The 17,594-nt window shown below is 50.7% G+C and overlaps 1 protein-coding gene across 4 annotated transcripts in view; it reads right to left on the minus strand.

The window, feature by feature from the left end:
* Positions 1–212: 212 nt before the first annotated feature.
* LOC117652499 (gamma-1-syntrophin) overlaps positions 213–17,594 on the minus strand; it is a 58,317-nt gene continuing 40,935 nt past the window's right edge. For all 4 annotated transcript variants that reach the window (XM_034397453.1, XM_034397454.1, XM_034397455.1 and 1 more), the window contains 7 exons: positions 11,522–11,662; positions 9,796–9,990; positions 6,931–7,115; positions 3,912–4,070; positions 3,107–3,331; positions 2,274–2,480; positions 213–931 (listed from right to left, as the gene is read on the minus strand). In XM_034397453.1, the coding sequence (XP_034253344.1) occupies positions 794–931; positions 2,274–2,480; positions 3,107–3,331; positions 3,912–4,070; positions 6,931–7,115; positions 9,796–9,990; positions 11,522–11,662 (1,250 nt within the window). In that variant the 3' untranslated portion in view covers positions 213–793. The remainder of the gene's footprint in view (positions 932–2,273; positions 2,481–3,106; positions 3,332–3,911; positions 4,071–6,930; positions 7,116–9,795; positions 9,991–11,521; positions 11,663–17,594) is intronic.

The raw sequence follows: 17,594 nt of genomic DNA on the forward strand, positions 1-17,594 counted from the left end.
TTTGTGTCCCTTCGCGCTGTCTTGTGCACTTCAGCATGCCTCACCGGCCGGTTCTCCCATCAGCACGAGTGAGCGGACGCGCCTGGGTGGTGCTTCCCTCTCAGCGCCGCCGTCTCTACCCCTTGCGCCAAGGGTCCAAGCACGGGGTATCGCTGGTGGGGCACGTGGGGTTAGACTCCGCGTCGGTGAGGTCCATGAAGGAATGAACAGCCTCAAGGGTCTCTTATGTCACTTTATTAAAGCTGCATTCCATGTACAACAATTATAACAAACCATAACGCAATCGCAAATCAAAACAAAACAATTCGAACGAGAGCGATAAACATCAACCACTACAGGAGGATTTTAAAAAAATTACATATTAAGTAACAATTAGGGATTGAATCCCTACTTATTCACAAGAGGGGCTTCCGTTATTCTAATAATACAAGAATCACATCATTCTTTAAGTCTTTGGTGTCTTTGTCAAGCTATTAAAACACACCAACTTGAACAAAGTGTAATTTCAAGAGAGAAAGGAATCAAGACTTTACCAAAGTAATGCATGTAGGTTACACAACGTGCTGTGAACAATTGACAATGAATACAAGTTCAAGGAAACACAATTCACCAAGGTTCAAATGACGATGAAAACAACGGCGGTGCCACTCCGGCAAAAAGCAGGTGTCTGTCTGAGAATGTCTGTGGCAAAGTGTCGATTTCGTTGCTCTCTTGGGATACAAGAAATCAATATCTAGTTGATAGGCCAAAACGTTGCCTCTGGTGCTGTAGGTCCGGCGTGTGGATTCAGGGTTCACATGGTGACGGCAGCCGGGAACACGTCCATGGGGGTCTTGGAGCTGAGGAAGGCGGGGTCCACGGAGGCCACCTTGGCCGTGAGGAAGGCGTGCATGCAGAAGAGGAGCCCCTGCAGCGTGGAGCACTCCATTTCCTGGAAGCAGAGTAGAGGTGAAGATCCCCTGAATCGCCTTGCCACACAGTGGGCCCGGTGGAGGCGGTCAAAGTCGTCGCTAACTGGGACTCGAACGAAACCTGTGACCCCACCAATGAATTGCTTCTCCTGAGAGCAATCCATTGGCGGGGTCTCACGTTCGGTTCGAGGCCTATTTCGCGACGCCGGAGCTACAAACCCGTTCGGCCAAAACTTGTCTAACTTCACTGGGAAAACAAAGGAATAAAACCCAACAGGTCGTTAACGATTGACAACCCTTGAACGGCGTTATTCGATGTATGCCCTTGGTTGGAAGGGGCGTGAATGAGAAGAGGACATCTACCCAAAGTTTTGACCCCCCTCCAAAGGTATGACATACTTTATTGGCTGAGCGATAGCGAAGCCTGTTACTCTATTGGGGTTGAAAAGTTTTTCCTGTCTGTCTGTCCGTCTGTCTGTCTGTCTGTCTGTCTGTCTGTCTGTCTGTGTTGTGTGTGTGTGTGTGTGTGTGTGTGTGTCCGCACTACTCCTCCTGAACGGCTCGGCCGATCTCGGTGAGATTTTGCACACTTCTTGGGGATGTCCTTGGCTCAGCACACGCGAAATTTCACCATCCTAGCTTTACTGGTTCAGTTTTTATAGCCGAAAAACACCTAAAAAACGGCGAAAAATCGAGTTTTCTGCAGGCAGATCACTTCTGTCTTGAAGAAGGGGGGTCTGGGGGGCGGGGCCCCCCAGTATGCATCAAGTTAGAAGTAACCGACGATGGAAAAGCCATTGCCTGCCGAAGGCAGGCTAGCGCCGCAGGCCAAGGTAGGTACGCCAGGCGCGGATTGGAGGAACAGGCAGCGAGACATCGCGAAGCCTGTTACGACAAGACGCGGTCTGGCGTAAACCTACCACAGGGTGGCCCCATGTCAGGGAAGCCGGGGAAAAAGTCAGGGAAAATCACAATCGTCGGAGACAGATTTTGAAGTGTGGTCAGAAAACGTATCTACAGGCTGACAATAGAGACCGTTGAAATCAAATGATCGTCGATACAATGCGTTATTGTCTTTTTGCTCGCTCCACTCGCCTCAAAAATACTGAAAGTGGTTACAAGCAACCGTACATGATCCATCCTTTTCACTACTTTATCTCTGTATGTATTGTTCAGGTTTGGTCAGGGAAAGTTGAAGACGGGTCAGGGAAATCGTCAAGGAATTTGGTTATCTAGAGTTTTTAAGAACTTAATTTTGTGCATTTGTTTCCTCAAAGTTGAAGTTTCATTTCCCCAATTTATTTCATACGAGAACACAAACTATGTGAAATTTCATGAGTGCCCCAACGACCAGGTCCTTACCTTGGTATCAATCAGTCTGGTGTCAGGTTCTTGGAAATGCAGCTTGAGTCTTGCCTTGCCGTCGTCGGAGGAGCCCTTGAGCTGCGAGAACTTGTACTTCCATAGATACACCTTGGTCTCCGAGTCGTACAGGGCGAAGCCCATGTTCCAGTCCAGCGTCAGCCCGGCCGTTTTGCCGGCGGTCGTGGTGACGGTGAAAGTTTTACTCTGCAACGGAAAAGATTGTGAACTGTCTGCAGAGTCCTTTCTGACTAGCAATTGAGTGACTTGTACATTTTCTCATTCATTTTACTACTAGCTCACGACCCCAATGACCACAAACTAAAGTAATGTTGAAATTTCTAAAGCATCACAAAAATCGAAAATCGCTTGGGTTGCGTAGAACTTGTTTTAAGGCAAAGTCGCCTTTCAAAACCGACTCGTTAATTTGACTAAATCTGGTGTGTTAAATTTGGTAGGGACATGTGTCTTTAGTTCAAGGAATTGATTCTTTGCAAACGGAATTAATTCTTTGTACGTGGTTTTCCAGTGACCGACTTCGTCTGCAGAACCCTACTTATCACCAAAATTGTACGCTGATGACCACCGTTGTTGCGTGGCTAAATCCGAACAGATCGGTTGAAACGATGTCGAATCGATGTTCATAATAGCTCTCGTTTCAGTCGGTTTTTACAAATTATTTCTCACTGGAAAGTATCACCCCAAGGTCGCATGCCCATTGCCTTCCAGTCTTGTCAATTGGCAGAGTCAAATGACGCTAACGCCGAACGATTCTAGGTACTGTTTAAGGCAAGGACACAATGCAAAGAAACACAACACTTTATCCTCCTTACGCCTAATTTCATGACTGCGCAGCACACTGCCTGGTGCCACGCGTTCTCTATTCTGAGCAGCTCCTGCCGCGTCTCCACGCTGAGGTAGCGGCTGTCGTGCCCGGAGGTCTGGATCAAGAAGCAGTGCTGCCTCTCGTCCACGTTTTCGGAGTCCTTGATGACGCGGAACATGCAGTTGTAGACCTTGAACTGCACCGCGGACTGCTCCCAGTCGGACAAGTTGAGCTGCCGGCACAAAACGGAATATCAGTTAGATTCATTTCTGGACTGTAATCACTGGTAAAACCGAAGCACAAAAAACTACGCCTAAGCGCATTACAGTGTCCTCCCGCCCTTCAAGGACCAAATTTAGTCAATTTAATAGTTCTCACAAATTTAAGAGTCCAAAATTTTAGTTCTAGTTACGACTCTTGCATTCTCAGTGCACGGAAGGCCGCGTGAGTGCAAAGGAGACAGAGCGCGAACTTCAAACAATCATGCCATTTTTTTTTCTTCGCATTGCAAAGAAAAAACTTTGAAACGTTCACAGTAAATAGTCTACGAAGCATCACTTAACAATACAAATAAAACGAAGACATTTTAAATTCTACGCAAAATTGCCTTGTATATTACGAAGCAATCGTATTCAAAGCCTTCAATTTCTTTGTAGCTGAAAGCTTAGTAGACTTTTTTGAGTGTTGCAAAGCATTTGCTTTTACGAGTTGCGGAGTTTAAGTTCGCAATGGCAAGGTAACAGTCTGCAGGAGTGTTTGTAATACAAAGTTGGAGAATGCCACGCAAATAGTTTTGAGTGCAGTCTACTGACCGGCGGCGTGTCGAAGAAGGTGACGTCGGTGCCCCGCAGCGTCATGAAGCGTGGCTTGTAGTTCTGCCACGGCTGGTTGTTGTTGAGCACGCCCTCGTTGACCCAGCCCATGTACTCGATGTGGTCGTGTGCGGGCAGGTTCCGATTGTGCAGCTTCATCTGCAAAGGATTAAAAAACAAAACGATTGTCAAACAACGAGCATTGTCGAGTCAAAGACCGCTGTGGGGGCAAACCACTGAGCATGAACGAGTCACAACCAGGACCAAGATTTTGGGCGAGCTGTGAGGTAGCAAATACAATTTTCATAGCCGAAATTTGTGTAAGGAAATCTATCGTGCCCAACTTCAGGAGATAAAACAAGCTTCACCCAAATTTGGGTGATAAGGTATACCTTGCCCCGCCTTGCCCAAAATATTGTTTTGAGCAGGACTCATTCATTATCAATCAGGTTCTTTGAAAAAAGGGCCTTCAGCGGTGAGTGGCGGCAATACTCCTGGGCCGAGGGGCGTTGGCAACCCTGCGGCGTGGAGTATTGCGATCGCCCTGGATAAGCCGCGTGATGGCACGACACGAAAGATACGCGCAACTTGGGATTGGAACCCGTTCCTTTAGAATGCATCTGTAAATTTTACAGGTCAAAACAGTTATTTTTTTCTAAGTGCAGATTAACTTTTAAGGCATTTCTTATACGAGAAAATGCACCTATTTTCCTAATTTTAGGTGCCTAATGGCACATAGATTCGTACAAAAAGTTCATCAGCACGAAAATCTGCAACGTCTCGTGCGACATTTGTGCAAAAACAAAAAACAAAACAGTTTGTTGGCAGCAGAGGCAAACGGTTGTTGTCTCCATATCCGAATCAAAATGCTCTAGATTTTGTTGAAAAGTTGAGTTGCTCTAAACCAAATATCTATCTGAATACTCTATGAGTTGTTTTGCCGCGGAGCACAGAGACTGTTCCGGCCTTGGTCCCTGGACAAACCACCGAACTTCTGCACATGCTCAGCAGAGTGGCTGCACCCCGCACGCAGACATATGTTTGCCTTCAGTGCTGAGAACAAAACACTTGGAAACCAAACGAGGAGAACTCCGCACGAGGCAGTGCGGTCGAAGTGCTGACGATGCGACCACGTATAATTAGGTTTACTGCAATACAAACGCGGCAAGTTCACGGGGGGCACTATCCTTTCACATGGAGCTAATTAAATTAATTAAACGCACAGTTCTCCACTGGTGTAAATCAACTCAGAAATTTTCTGATACTTTTGCATATCAGAACATTTCTCATGTCTGAGTTCTGATGTTTTTTCGGACACCTATTTCGATACCTCCTAATAACAAACACGTAGTTTGATCACCGGTTTCAATACTCACGTTCTTTGAGTATTGAGGCCAACAAACACGTAGTTTTGCTAGAAGACGCAACAAGCACGTAGTTTTTTGCTACGGGCTAACAAACGCGTAGTTTAATCGAGTGTTTTATTTTAGACTGAAAATGGACATTGGGCATTCATGGAGGGTGTACAATTTACATAATATTATGTTTTGAGTCACTTTTCACCTAATAGTGAAGAGTCTTGTCGGTAGGGACACGCTGAAAGTACTTTGAGAAGCTGTTCGCCATGCTGTATTTTACTATATTTTCACTGAAAACAGCCTCTAAACACGTTTCCAAGCTTAAATCCTGTCACTGTGACTGTTTTTTACCGCCTTATAGTGATCACACGACTTACACAGTAATAATATTGTAGAAAATGGAACTGCGTGTTTGTTGAACCGAACTACGTGAGTGTTTACTCGCGACTCCCGAACGGCCGCGAAACTACGTGTTTGTTGGTCTCGTTGCTCAAACTGTGTGAGTGTTGAAACCCGTAACCAAACTACGTGTTTGTTATTAGGAGGTATCGATTTCTGATGTTTGCGTTTCTGATGCCTCAGTTTTCTGATGACTTTAGTTCTGATAACATCGGCTGGACTCATAAAGAAATATATCAGAACAATCATTTTCTTCTGTAAACATATATTTTGATCTACATGAGACTCGGAAACGGGAAAAACGTCTTCGGGGGGTCGAAACCGAGTCCGATCCAAATCTGCAGTCCAAATTGAGCTAGCTCGCCATCAACTCTCAAAAAGACAGTAAATGTGATCCGATCTCATTGAGATAAAAACTGGCCTAGCCAAATCTTGCAAACAAGACACTCACCAAATTTGAAACTGAAATTACGTACACTTTCTATTTTACAGGGATCTCATTTTTTGGAACATCGGACATCTGAAACATTTCTGACGATTATATTTCTGATAACTAGCAGTTATCAGAAATCAGATCGACTTATCAGAAAGGTCTCTTTTTTTTGATGTCTCTGTTCTGATAACATATGAAAGTATCAGAAAAAACCATTTCTGATGACCTCTTTCTGATAAATAATTGATGTAATCAGAAAATACTCGAAATCTGATGTTTTTTTGTCAAGTTATCAGAAAATCCACCGTTTATCAGAAAATTTCTGAGTTGATTTACACCAGTGTCCACGTTAGCGAGAACTGTAGCCTTTACCTCGAGGTGCGGGGGCTACACGGGCTTCCTCGCGTGGACAACGTGCTCTGCGTTTCACGACGTGGTGCGTGTAAGTCAGTGTCCTCGCCACACGTGGCGTTCCCCACACTGGCAAAACTGAGGCTAAGCATCACCCTCCATTCTCAAGTCTTACGTATTAGACACAAGCGTGACGGGCTCACCCGCTCTAATTCTCCACATTAAAACGAGTAGGACAATGTCTTGTTTATGCTGTTTCTCAGGCGTAAGCTTGCGCTTGGCTCAAGCGCAAAGTTACATTTCAGTTTAACCAGTGTAGCTGCTTGTCCCGAGGTAGAGCCAAAGCAGCACTACTCTCGCATTCCGGGAACGTGACATCACGTTGAAATAAATGTGACAAAATGCTACGTTCCGTTGATAATTGTGTCACATTCTTTAAAACGTGAATCAGCTTATTATGGCTCATTCCCATCTGTACCTGCAGGTGTGTGAGGCCCACGATGTTGTCCGTGATGTGCTTGAGCCACTGCGACAGCACCAGCGCGTCATCCACGTGCACCACGCCGGTCGACGAGCCGTTGAGGCCGCGCACCTCGAACGAGTTGGGGCGCAGCTTGTCGGTGCCGAAGATGTACCTCGTCACGTACGCCATCATGAGGGGCACTGCAAGCAGAGATGACATTCACAGTCAGAGGTGAATTGGGAATTAACAAAGGTACCTCTGAAAAAAAATCGCTGAAGGTTTCCTTTGTAAAATCTTTGTGAATGTACGAGGGTCTTCACTGCAAAGCCAGTGGGAAGTTTGTTTGCCACAAGTTTGGCAAGCCATTTTGAATGACAAAATTTGGCAAGCTTTTGACCTGAAATCTTCAAAAGCTTGCCAAATTTCGGCAAGCTGGAGAGCTTTTCTGAGCCACGCTTGCCAACTTTGGCATTCAAAACAGCTTGTCAATTTTGTGGCAAGCAAACTTACCACTGGCTTTTCAGTGTTCATAGATTTACGCGGAATCTCGGTGAATTTGTAAAGAATCTTTGTAACTGTCCGAGAATCTTCGCGGATGAGCGAAGGTTCCGTCGGCAGAGGTTCCAAAAAGGTACCTTCGCAACGCCCGGAGATTTATATCCACGGTGCTAGACATACACGCGCCAAATTTAAATAAATCGGAAGGCGTTCGCCGCGGGTCGCACTCCAAATGGAGACAAATTGCCGAACGGAAAGGGCTCACGCGAGGTCGCCACTCCTCCGCCCCCTCCCAGGGCCCCTCCCAGGGCCCCTCCCAGGGCCCCTCCCAGGGCCCCTCCCAGGGCCCCTCCCAGGGCCCCTCCCAGGGCCCCTCCCAGGGCCCCTCCCAGGGCCCCTCCCAGGGCCCCTCCCAGGGCCCCTCCCAGGGCCCTCTCCAGGGCCCCTCCCAGGGCCCCTCCCAGGGCCCCTCCCAGGGCCCCTCCCAGGGGACCGGCCTTTGCGGCCGTCACATGACTACTCAATTTCCGGGGTGCGTGTCGTTTCCGGTGGCCGCACCGAGGGCCTGCCGAAGGCCGAGCCGGACTTCTGAAGCGCGCCGCGCCGGGGCCGCCCCGCAGTGACCCAGGCGACCGCGGCGCAAGCGGTCAAAACTCTAGACGCGTTTTTGAGCTCCAGAGTCGCTGAACTCCAACCGTTTGTACGACCCCACCAATGGATTCTTCGTTCGGAGAACAATCCATTGATAGGGTCACGTGATCGGTTCGAGTACCATTTAGCGACTCTGGAGCTCAAAAAGCGTCTAGGGTTTCGGCCGCCTGCGCCGGTCTTCTGGCCCACTGTGCGCCGGAGGCTTCCCGGAGGCTTCCCGGAGGCCAAGCCGGACACGAGGTGGTGCTTTCGAAACTTTCCCCGCCTCTTTCCGGAGAGTCTGCGCCACCGCCAGCCTCCCCGCGACGTGCCCTAATTTCGGCCCTTTTTCTTGCTTTCCGAGAGGGCGCCGCGCCGGGCCGCCCTGACACGGCGGCGGCTGGCGTCCTCTCTGACCTTGCAACAACACCCTCTTAAAAAAAAAAAAACATTAAAAAAAAATCAACAACACCGTTGAAACGACTTACTATCTCGAGGGGTGAGTACAGACGAGTATACCTCACAAAACTCACAAATTTCACATTTTTAAAAAAAGTTTGTTAGGCTTTATTTAGCGTTTTAGACAACACAACGCTAAATCGCACATACTGAGAAAACCTTTCAAAATATTTTGGGCTTTACACAGAAAAGCAGCTTGTTATGACGAAGTATTTTGAGTGCATTAGCTTACAAAGAAAATACTTTGTAATTTACTAACTATTTCTTCGCATAACAAAGTAAACTAGTTTTATAATGTATGCTCAAAATACTTCGTAAGGCTTTAAGCGTGCAAAAAATTTAAGAATTTTGCCCTTTCAAAATTTGTAAGAACACTAGGTGCGGGTTTATTTGGACACACGAGTTCACTAGTGATTCTACACTGCTCCTTGTTACGGAAACGGACTGCACACGACCCTTGCTACGCGTTTTGTGCGTAAGTACTGTGAAGGAAAAGCTCAGGGCGAATAACCCGAAGGTCGACGCTGAAAATTGAACAATGTGCACACTGTTGAGTTTCCAGAGTGGTCGCCAAGGTCCGTCGGCCTTGGCAAGAGACTCGGCGGGCACAAACGAGAGTACAGCGATTTGCGGCCCGCGCTGCCGCGGCCGGCATTGTTCCCGAACAACTGGCACGGCCATCCAGCCACGTCCGGCTGCCACGGCCTTCCCAGCAGCCCGTCGCTCTGTCTCTCTCGCACGCTTGGGCGTTCCGTGCAAGTGCGAGAGAGACGGAGCGACGAAACGACTCACGGAATCAGCCTGAAGCAGAGCAACAAAGACGACAACAGCGAAACGAGAATCGTGCCCCGCCACGGGCAGCCACCTCGCGAGGCAGGGGCCCCAGCGCCACAGGAAAAGAAACTTTTTATTTCGTTAGGCAAACGTGTCCTCCGTTGCGAAGGGTTGTATTCTAATCAAGGGAGCGCACACAACGGCATGCGTCGCGTCCGAATTGCGTTTGGTGCTTTGTCTAACATTTCCAGCTGTCGGACAATCAGAAAACGCGCGAAAAGTGTGCCCGCTTCCGTAAGAACTGTTCGAATGAAAATGTTATCGACTTTGAGGAAACGTCCGAGAACGTCCATGAAAAGTCGTGCAGGGCACAAATTAAAATTTTATCCGTTTTAACCACTTTCGTACTATGCTTGCGCCATTTCCTTCGTACTATGGGAAATTTCTTCGCAAGACGTTTAGAGCGTATACATCTTCAGGATAGAAGTGCGGAATTTTTCCCAGTGCGTCCAGTCATACCTGTGATGACGTCCACCCAGGTGTGCCTGGGCGGCGAGAAGGACCCCGACGCGGGCCTGGAGGCGGGCCTGGAGCCCGGCCTGGACAGGGACTGCGTGTTGCTGCACAGGCTGGTGGTGGACGGCGACCGCCAGCCGTCCTCGCCCAGGTGGAGCGACTGCAGCTGCTTCGTCACCTGCGCGTCGTTCTCCGCAGCTGGAACGCGAGAAGCAACGAGTCAACGAGCAGCATGCCCCAAATACACTGAGAATGAAAAAGTCATGATCAATACCCAATTTCGGGCGAGGTTTACTTTCTCACCCATATATGGGCGAGGAAACTTTCCTCACCCAAATTTGGGCAAGGAAAATTTCCTCACCCAAATTTGGGTAATAAAGAATTCCTCACTCAAAATTTTAGTCATGAACATGACTCTTTTATTCTCAGTGTAAATGCATTTGTACAAGTGACGTCACGGTTTTCTGTGTAGATGAACACGGCAAAAACAACGTCCGGGTTTCCCAGGCGCACCCTCGAAAAATGCCCTGTTTTTCCAGGGTGCGCCTGGGAAACCCGGACGTTGTTTTTGTCGTGAACCCGTCATGCAAATTTCCCCACTTGTAGTCACAAACTGGAGAAATTGGTCCAGGTTGTTTTCCAAAATCGTTCAAAAAGTTGGCCTCCACCAAAACACAGGAACGTCCCGCACAAAATGAAACGGCGCATAGCTAATAATGTGAGGGCAATGACTTCGTCCATTTGGTTAACTTTGGCTGTCTATAATACAGAGTTTTATACACTTTTAAAACATTGCAAACTTATATGTTTGCATGCTTGCGAATGGTCTGACTTGTTCGTAACGTAATTAACGAATCCGTATAGCAAATCAGCGGTTCGCAACTTGTGACCAAGTGTTTCGCCATTTGCGAACAAGTTGATTGTATTATGAACCCTTTGCACGCACATTGTTCGCAAGATTACGCACTTCCAGGCAATAATACAATCGAGCTTCAGCTTCACTCCGCCCGAAGCTGCAAATCAAACGGTTTGTAACGCGAACACATTCTTCGCAAGGCTCTGAGTGTACGAAGTAAATCGCGACTAATCTTTTTTCGATTATTCAAAGTCGTATCGCTCGCAAAGTTTGTGGCAGTATACCAGGTAACGCGCCCCTCTGTATCCAGAAAGAATAGAGGAAGATAAGAAAAGAAAAGCTTGGGAGAAGAAACGGGATAAAATGCGAAAAACATAGCACCGACCACCGGGCAAAGAAAAAGGCAGAGGCTGCAGTCAGCCGGTCTAGCCCTTAATGGTAATGGTAATGGCGGGTAGGCAGCACGCGCACACGGATGCCTTGCCGCGAAGCCTACCCTCCAGGCGCTCTCCGCCCGCAAGGACTCGGTTCGATGGGAGGTCTGAGCGGCGGGGCGCTTTGGTGGTGCGGTGTACGGCTGCCAACTCACGGCCCGCCACGCCACGCCCGGCCACGCCACGCCCCGCTGGCGGGCAAAAGCGGGCCCCCGACAAGACGAGACGTGATGTGATGTGTGCGCATCGCTCTCGCGTGACAGGATGTGGCGGGGCGGGGCGTGGGAAACTCGGCGCGACTTGCACTGCCGGCCGCCCCAACCACCCAGCACACACACACACTCTCTCACTCTCACACCGCACACACACACGCTCACAGAGTCGTGCGGTGAAAATAAAATTTGCGGCGTGCCCTGGGCGCCCGGCGGTGTGCACTCACAGGGTTCGTTCTCGGCCGACTTCTGGAGGAAGGGTGTCGCCGCCCGGTAGTGCTTGACGGTCAGCATGACGAGGTCCCCGGCGTTGCGCAGGATGTTGACGGCCTCGTCGTGGTGGCACGCCACGATGGGCTCCCCGTTCACTGCAAAAACACGACAAACGTTTTTTCCGTTACAACACTGGTAAGAAGAGGAAAGTAGGTAAAGAACTTAGTACGGTACAAGGCTGGTCAAAAATTTGCCTGTACCGTCCGAATCTGCAAACGAACGAGTACTTCTGTACTTTTTTTCCGTATATCCGTTTGCATGAGCTCAAGTGGAGCAAGTTCGAATTTTCCGCACGTTTCCCCGTACTTCCTTACAATATTTTTCTGTACAAAAGCACGGAATTTTTCACAGTGAACGCAATGAATTTTTATCATTGCTACCCCTCCTCAGAACACCATCCTGCCTTTAGGAAACTCATCAGGACGCTAGGAGACCATTTTAACTCCCCGAGGCGCGGGGACAGCATTCGATCTCTCACAACAAAATCTTTCCAGCTACGATAGTCTTTCGAAAGCCATGCGAGTTGGGATTGTTTTCCAGCGTCCCGGCAATCAGTATGGTCCCCCAACGCCCTCACGAGCTAGGATGGTTTTAAGAGCGGGGTGGATGACGAAAATCGCTCTTTCTCTTTCTTTGCCGTTTGAGTGGGAAATCGTGGGGTGCATATTGGTGAGCATGTGTGTGAGTTTGTGTGAATGTGACCGCGATCCAATGGGTAAAGTGATAAAAAAATGAAGAAAAAAATCCAATCTCCGCTTGGCCCGCGTGGTCATTCATCTCTGTCCGCTGCGCCTGGCTGCACACAGTGGGCCAGAAGACCGGTGGGGGCGGCCAAAGCTCTAGACGCGTTTTGAGCTCCAAAGTCGATAGGGACTCGAACTGAACGTGTGACCCCACCAATGGATTGCTCTCCGAACGAGGAATCCATTGGTGGGGTCACACGATCGGTTCGAGTCCTGTTTAGCGACTCTGGAGCTCAAAACGCGTCAAGAGTTTTGGCCGCCTCCACCGGTCTTCTGGCCCACTGCGCTGCGCCCCGCCACCCCCGCGCCCCCTCCTCTCTCACACGAGGCCTTGTCAGCCCGCAGCTTGACACGTTCCTTTTGATTCCTTTTTGCGTTGTGCGTTTCTGCAATCTTTTTTGAGCGCGGGCCCCTTGCCCCACCTGCTTCCTGGAGAGGTCATTTCATAGACTGGGGCGCCATTAGCTGCAAGTGCACCTGCACGACCCCCCGGGGGGTGCTAGCGCGGTGCTGCAGCTCTACCCGCCCCGCGTCGTGCCGGAACGGGTTAACTACCCGTAACGAAATTTGTTTTATTTTCACGCGGTTGGACGTTAGAAACCGCCGTAACAGTCGTCGGACGCTCTTATTATTTAGTGCGCAAGTGGCTGAACCATCTATACGAGGGGTCTGGACTCTAAAAGCCTCACTGAGAATCCAAACGCTATGAAGAGTCAATTGGTGCAATGCTTTTGAATTGCACATTAAGTGCAGACCTGCCCATCCCCGTGCATTAGCATACACTTTACAAAAAATGTCCTGTCAACGCCGTTAATTTATTACCAATGTTTGCTGTAATGCAATTCACGGCGTTTGCTGTGGACTAGTTCGCGGCGTTCACTGTGATCTCGGTTACAGTCGACACCTCCTAGGAACAAGCGGCTATCTTCCAGGAGCTTCCAGACACTCGGCTATCTCTCAGTAGCTTCCAGACACTCGGCTATCTTTCAATAGCGTCCAGACACTCGGCTATCTTCCTGAGCGCTTCGGAGACTCGGCTAACTGACTTCTGCGGAGAGGTTAGGGTTGTCCTTTCGATAGCGTTTTTCTTTGTTACACTTATCAAGACATGCTCACGCCATGATTTTAATCTACTCTGACAAACTTTTGACACATTTTGGTTAGGTCCCGGTGAGGGCATTTCAACTGGTTTAAAATATATACGCACCCAAACTCGGGAAGTGGGAAAAGCAGTTAGCCGAGTCTCCGAAGCGCTCAGAAAGATAGCCGAGTGTCTGGACGCTATTGGAAGATAGCCGAGTGTCTGAAAGCTACTGCGAGATAGCCGAGTGTCTGGAAGCTCCCGGAAGATAGCCGCTTGTTCCTAGGAGGTGTCGCAGTGTTCACTGTGATCTGGCCACAGTAAACGCCGTGAATTGGAGCCTGATTTGCAGTACCTCGGTGCTCAGCGGCGTCAAACTTACTGTGTGCACTGGTAGAACTCAAGCGTAGTTTTACGCCTTTCTTCAAGCGTAGTAGAACTACGCTCGGTTTCAAGCATAGTTCTCCATTTTGCCCCTCTCCCGCCTATCTAAATGCATGGGAGAATTTCTTCTCTACGCTTGACGTCAAGCGTAAAGTCTTCAAGCGTAGTTGTATGCTTGAATCAAGCATACAACTACGCTTCAGTTTTACCGGTGTGTCACCTGACGCATGCATGATCATTGTTCTGGTTGGGTTCTGGTTATCACTTGATCAAAGTGTGACGGCTCATGTGTACTGCAACAATTTATCACCTCCTTGATGACAATTTAAAGGCTGAATTCCCTCACAAGAATATCATCAAACTTGTCAACTACATCGATTTGCAGTAAAATTGTTATCGTTTTACTAGAATTCCATGATCTTAACATTAATGACAACAAATTTGACAGTGCTCCGAGACGCGATCGGCCCCGGCCACCCGCTCTCGCCTGGTAAGGACTGCCGCCAGCCAACCGCAGGCCGGGCGAGCCGTGCTGGGCGAGGTTGGTGGCCAAGTACTTGTCGCTGCTGGCTGCTTGTAACCGAGGCGGGGCTGTGGAGCCTGGCTGCCGGATTGTGCGGGACGGGCCGTCCGCGGCGCGCCCTGCCCGAGTGGAAACAGATTGTGGCGCCGCTCTGGTGAGACGACAAGCCGTCCGCAGGGGACTCGGGACGCTGGTGGGTCACGGCCTTTCGAGGATCCGAGCCTAACCCCTCCTCTCTCTCTCCCTCCCTCTCTCTTCTCTTCTCTCTCTCTCTCTCTCTCTCTCTCTCTCTCTCTCTCTCTCTCTCTCTCTCTCTCTCTGACACACACACACGTCCGTGTGGTGTTCCGTCCTCCTTCAAGTGGCCGACCTCCACGTGTATAGGACACCGCCAGCACACTGATTCCGAGATTCATCCTGGTTGCTCTGTCTCCCTCGCACTCCTCATGAGCGCGGCGCTCGGGTGGGAGAGAGACGCAGAGCGACGAAAACGACTCTGCGAGTCAGCCACGCTGCTCGGCGATGGATGACTCGATGACGCCGCGGGCGACTTTGGAAACGCCGAGTAAATATTGATGGGGTGTTTTCGTTGGTTTTGTTGGTTTGCATAGAGCGCGGCCTCCTCCATGCATCGGCCAGCGCCTCGGTCTCCTCGCTTTGCCGAACCGCTTCGGCCGACTTCGGCCACTTGAGCCGACTCGTGGCCCCACTATACTATTCGGCCCACTTCGCGCGTCCCGAAGGGCTCACTTGCCCCAGAGCACTTTCCACCCTGGGGAAACGCCGCGGGAGGGGGTGCGGGAAACGCCGAGGAAGGGGAGGGGAGGGGGAAGAGGGAAAAGGGGAGGGGGAGGGGGGAAAGGGAAAAGGGGAGGGGGAGGGGGGAAAGGGGAAAGGGGAGGGGAGGGGGGAAAGGGAAAAGGGGAGGGGGAAAAGGGGAGGGGGAGGGGGGAAGGGAAAAGGGGAGGGAGAGGGGGAAAAGGGGAGGGGGAGGGGGGAAAGGGAAAAGGGGAGGGGGAGGGGGGAAAGGGAAAAGGGGAGGGGGAGGGGGAAAGGGGAGGGGGGAAAGGGGAGGGGGAGGGGGGAAAGGGGAGGGGGGAAAGGGGAGGGGGAGGGGGGAAAAGGGAAAAGGGGAGGGGGGAAAAGGGGAGGGGGAGGGGGGAAAGGGAAAAGGGGAGGGGAAGGGGGAAAAGGGGAGGGGGAGGGGGGAAAGGGAAAAGGGGAGGGGGAGGGGGAAAGGGAAAAGGGGAGGGGGAAAAGGGGAGGGGGAGGGGGAAAGGAAAAGGGGAGGGGAAGGGGGAAAGGGAGGGGGAGGGGGAAAGGGAAAAGGGGAGGGGGGAGGGAAAACGTCGATGGGGCTCTTTGTGATGGATGCGGTCAACAGGGCGGCGATTCCGCAGAAAATTGAGTGGCTCTCGGCTCGGCGTTCGCAGGGCCGATAAGCGAGCCGAACATTGCCGAAGGTGGAGCCGAAAGGAAAACAAGGGCGCGTGTTGACCGAGCAGCGCGGAAGCAGCCGTGAGGTACACACCGTTAGTGGGTCTCCTCTGCCTCCCGCCCCTGACAGACTGAGGGCCAGGTCAACTCGGGGGTAACTCGGGGGTAACTCAGGGGTAACTCGGGGGTAACTCGGGGGTAACTCAAGGGGAAGTCGGGGGGAACTCGGGGGGAACTCGGGGGGAACTCGGGGGGAACTCGGGGGGAACTCAGGGGCAAGTCGGGGGGAACTCAGGGGCAAGTCGGGGGGAACTCGGGGGGAACTCGGGGGCAAGTGGGGGGGTACTCAGGGGTAACTCGGGGGCAAGTCGGGGGGAACTTGATCGACTCGCCCAAACACTAGAAATACGCTCCAAACTAGCACCGGTGCCTTTGTCTCGTTGCCCCGATTCTAAAAGTGCTCCTACTTGCCCCTCTAGCTCAGCGGTTCCCAACGGGGTCGCGAAAAAATTTTGAGGGGTCGCGGCGAGGTGGCTGGGGTCGCCTGGGGTCGCGGTGGTTTCCCGGCTGGCCCACACGCCGAGCACTGGCTGCTTAAATGCCGCAAAGTTGATCAAAACGGTCACAAATGTGTGTAAAAGATCGTGTTTTGGGTCGACTTTAAGCATCCACTGCTTCTGATCTGAGGCGGTAAATCGCCCTCCCTCAACGGGCAATTGGTCTTTGGACCTTCCTTTTGCATGCCTTTGTTACGGAGTGCAATTATCTGCCTCAGTTTGGAAGCAGTACTGCCGCAAAGTTGGTCTAAACAGTCACAAATGTCTGTGAAAAATCGTGTTTTGAGCCGACTTTAAGCATCCACTGCGTCTGATCCGAGGCGGTAAATCGCCCTCCCTCAACGGTCAATTGGTCTTTAGACCTTCCTTTAGCATGCCTTTGTTACGGAGTGCGATTATTTGCCTTAGTTTGGGAGCAGTTTTGCCGCAAAGTTGATCAAAACGGTCACAAATGTCTGAAAAATCGTGTTTTGATCAACTTTGTGGCAAAACTGCTCCCAAACTAAGGCAAATAATCGCACTCCGTAACAAAGGCATGCTAAAGGAAGGTCTAAAGACCAATTGACCGTTGACGGAGGACGATTTACCGCCTCGGATCAGACGCAGTGGATGCTTAAAGTCGGCTCAAAACACGATTTTTCACAGACATTTGTGACTGTTTAGACCAACTTTGCGGCAGTACTGCTTCCAAACTGAGGCAGATAATTGCACTCCGTAACAAAGGCATGCAAAAGGAAGGTCCAAAGACCAATTGCCCGTTGAGGGAGGGCGATTTACCGCCTCAGATCAGAAGCAGTGGATGCTTAAAGTCGACCCAAAACACGATCTTTTACACACATTGTGACCGTTTTGATCAACTTTGCGGCATTTAAGCAGCCAGTGCTCGGTGTGTGGGCCAGCCGGGAAACCACCGCGACCCCAGGCGACCCCAGCCACCTCGCCGCGACCCCTCAAAATTTTTTCGCGACCCCATTTGGGGTCGCGACCCCAAGGTAGGGAACCGCTGAGCTAGAGGGGCAAGTAGGGGCACTTTTAGAATCGGGGCAACGAGACAAAGGCAACGGTGCTAGTTTGGAGCGTATTTCTAGTGTTTGGGCGAGTCGATCAAGTTCCCCCGACTTGCCCCCGAGTTACCCCTGAGTTCCCCCTGACTTGCCCCCGAGTTCCCCCGAGTTCCCCCCGACTTGCCCCTGAGTTCCCCCCGACTTCCCCCCGAGTTCCCCCGACTTCCCCCCGACTTCCCCCCGACTTCCCCTTGAGTTAACCCCGAGTTACCCCCGAGTTACTCCCGAGTTACCCCCG

This window comes from Thrips palmi, unplaced genomic scaffold, assembly GCF_012932325.1.
Source record: "Thrips palmi isolate BJ-2018 unplaced genomic scaffold, TpBJ-2018v1 HiC_scaffold_7, whole genome shotgun sequence".
NCBI lineage: Eukaryota > Metazoa > Arthropoda > Insecta > Thysanoptera > Thripidae > Thrips > Thrips palmi.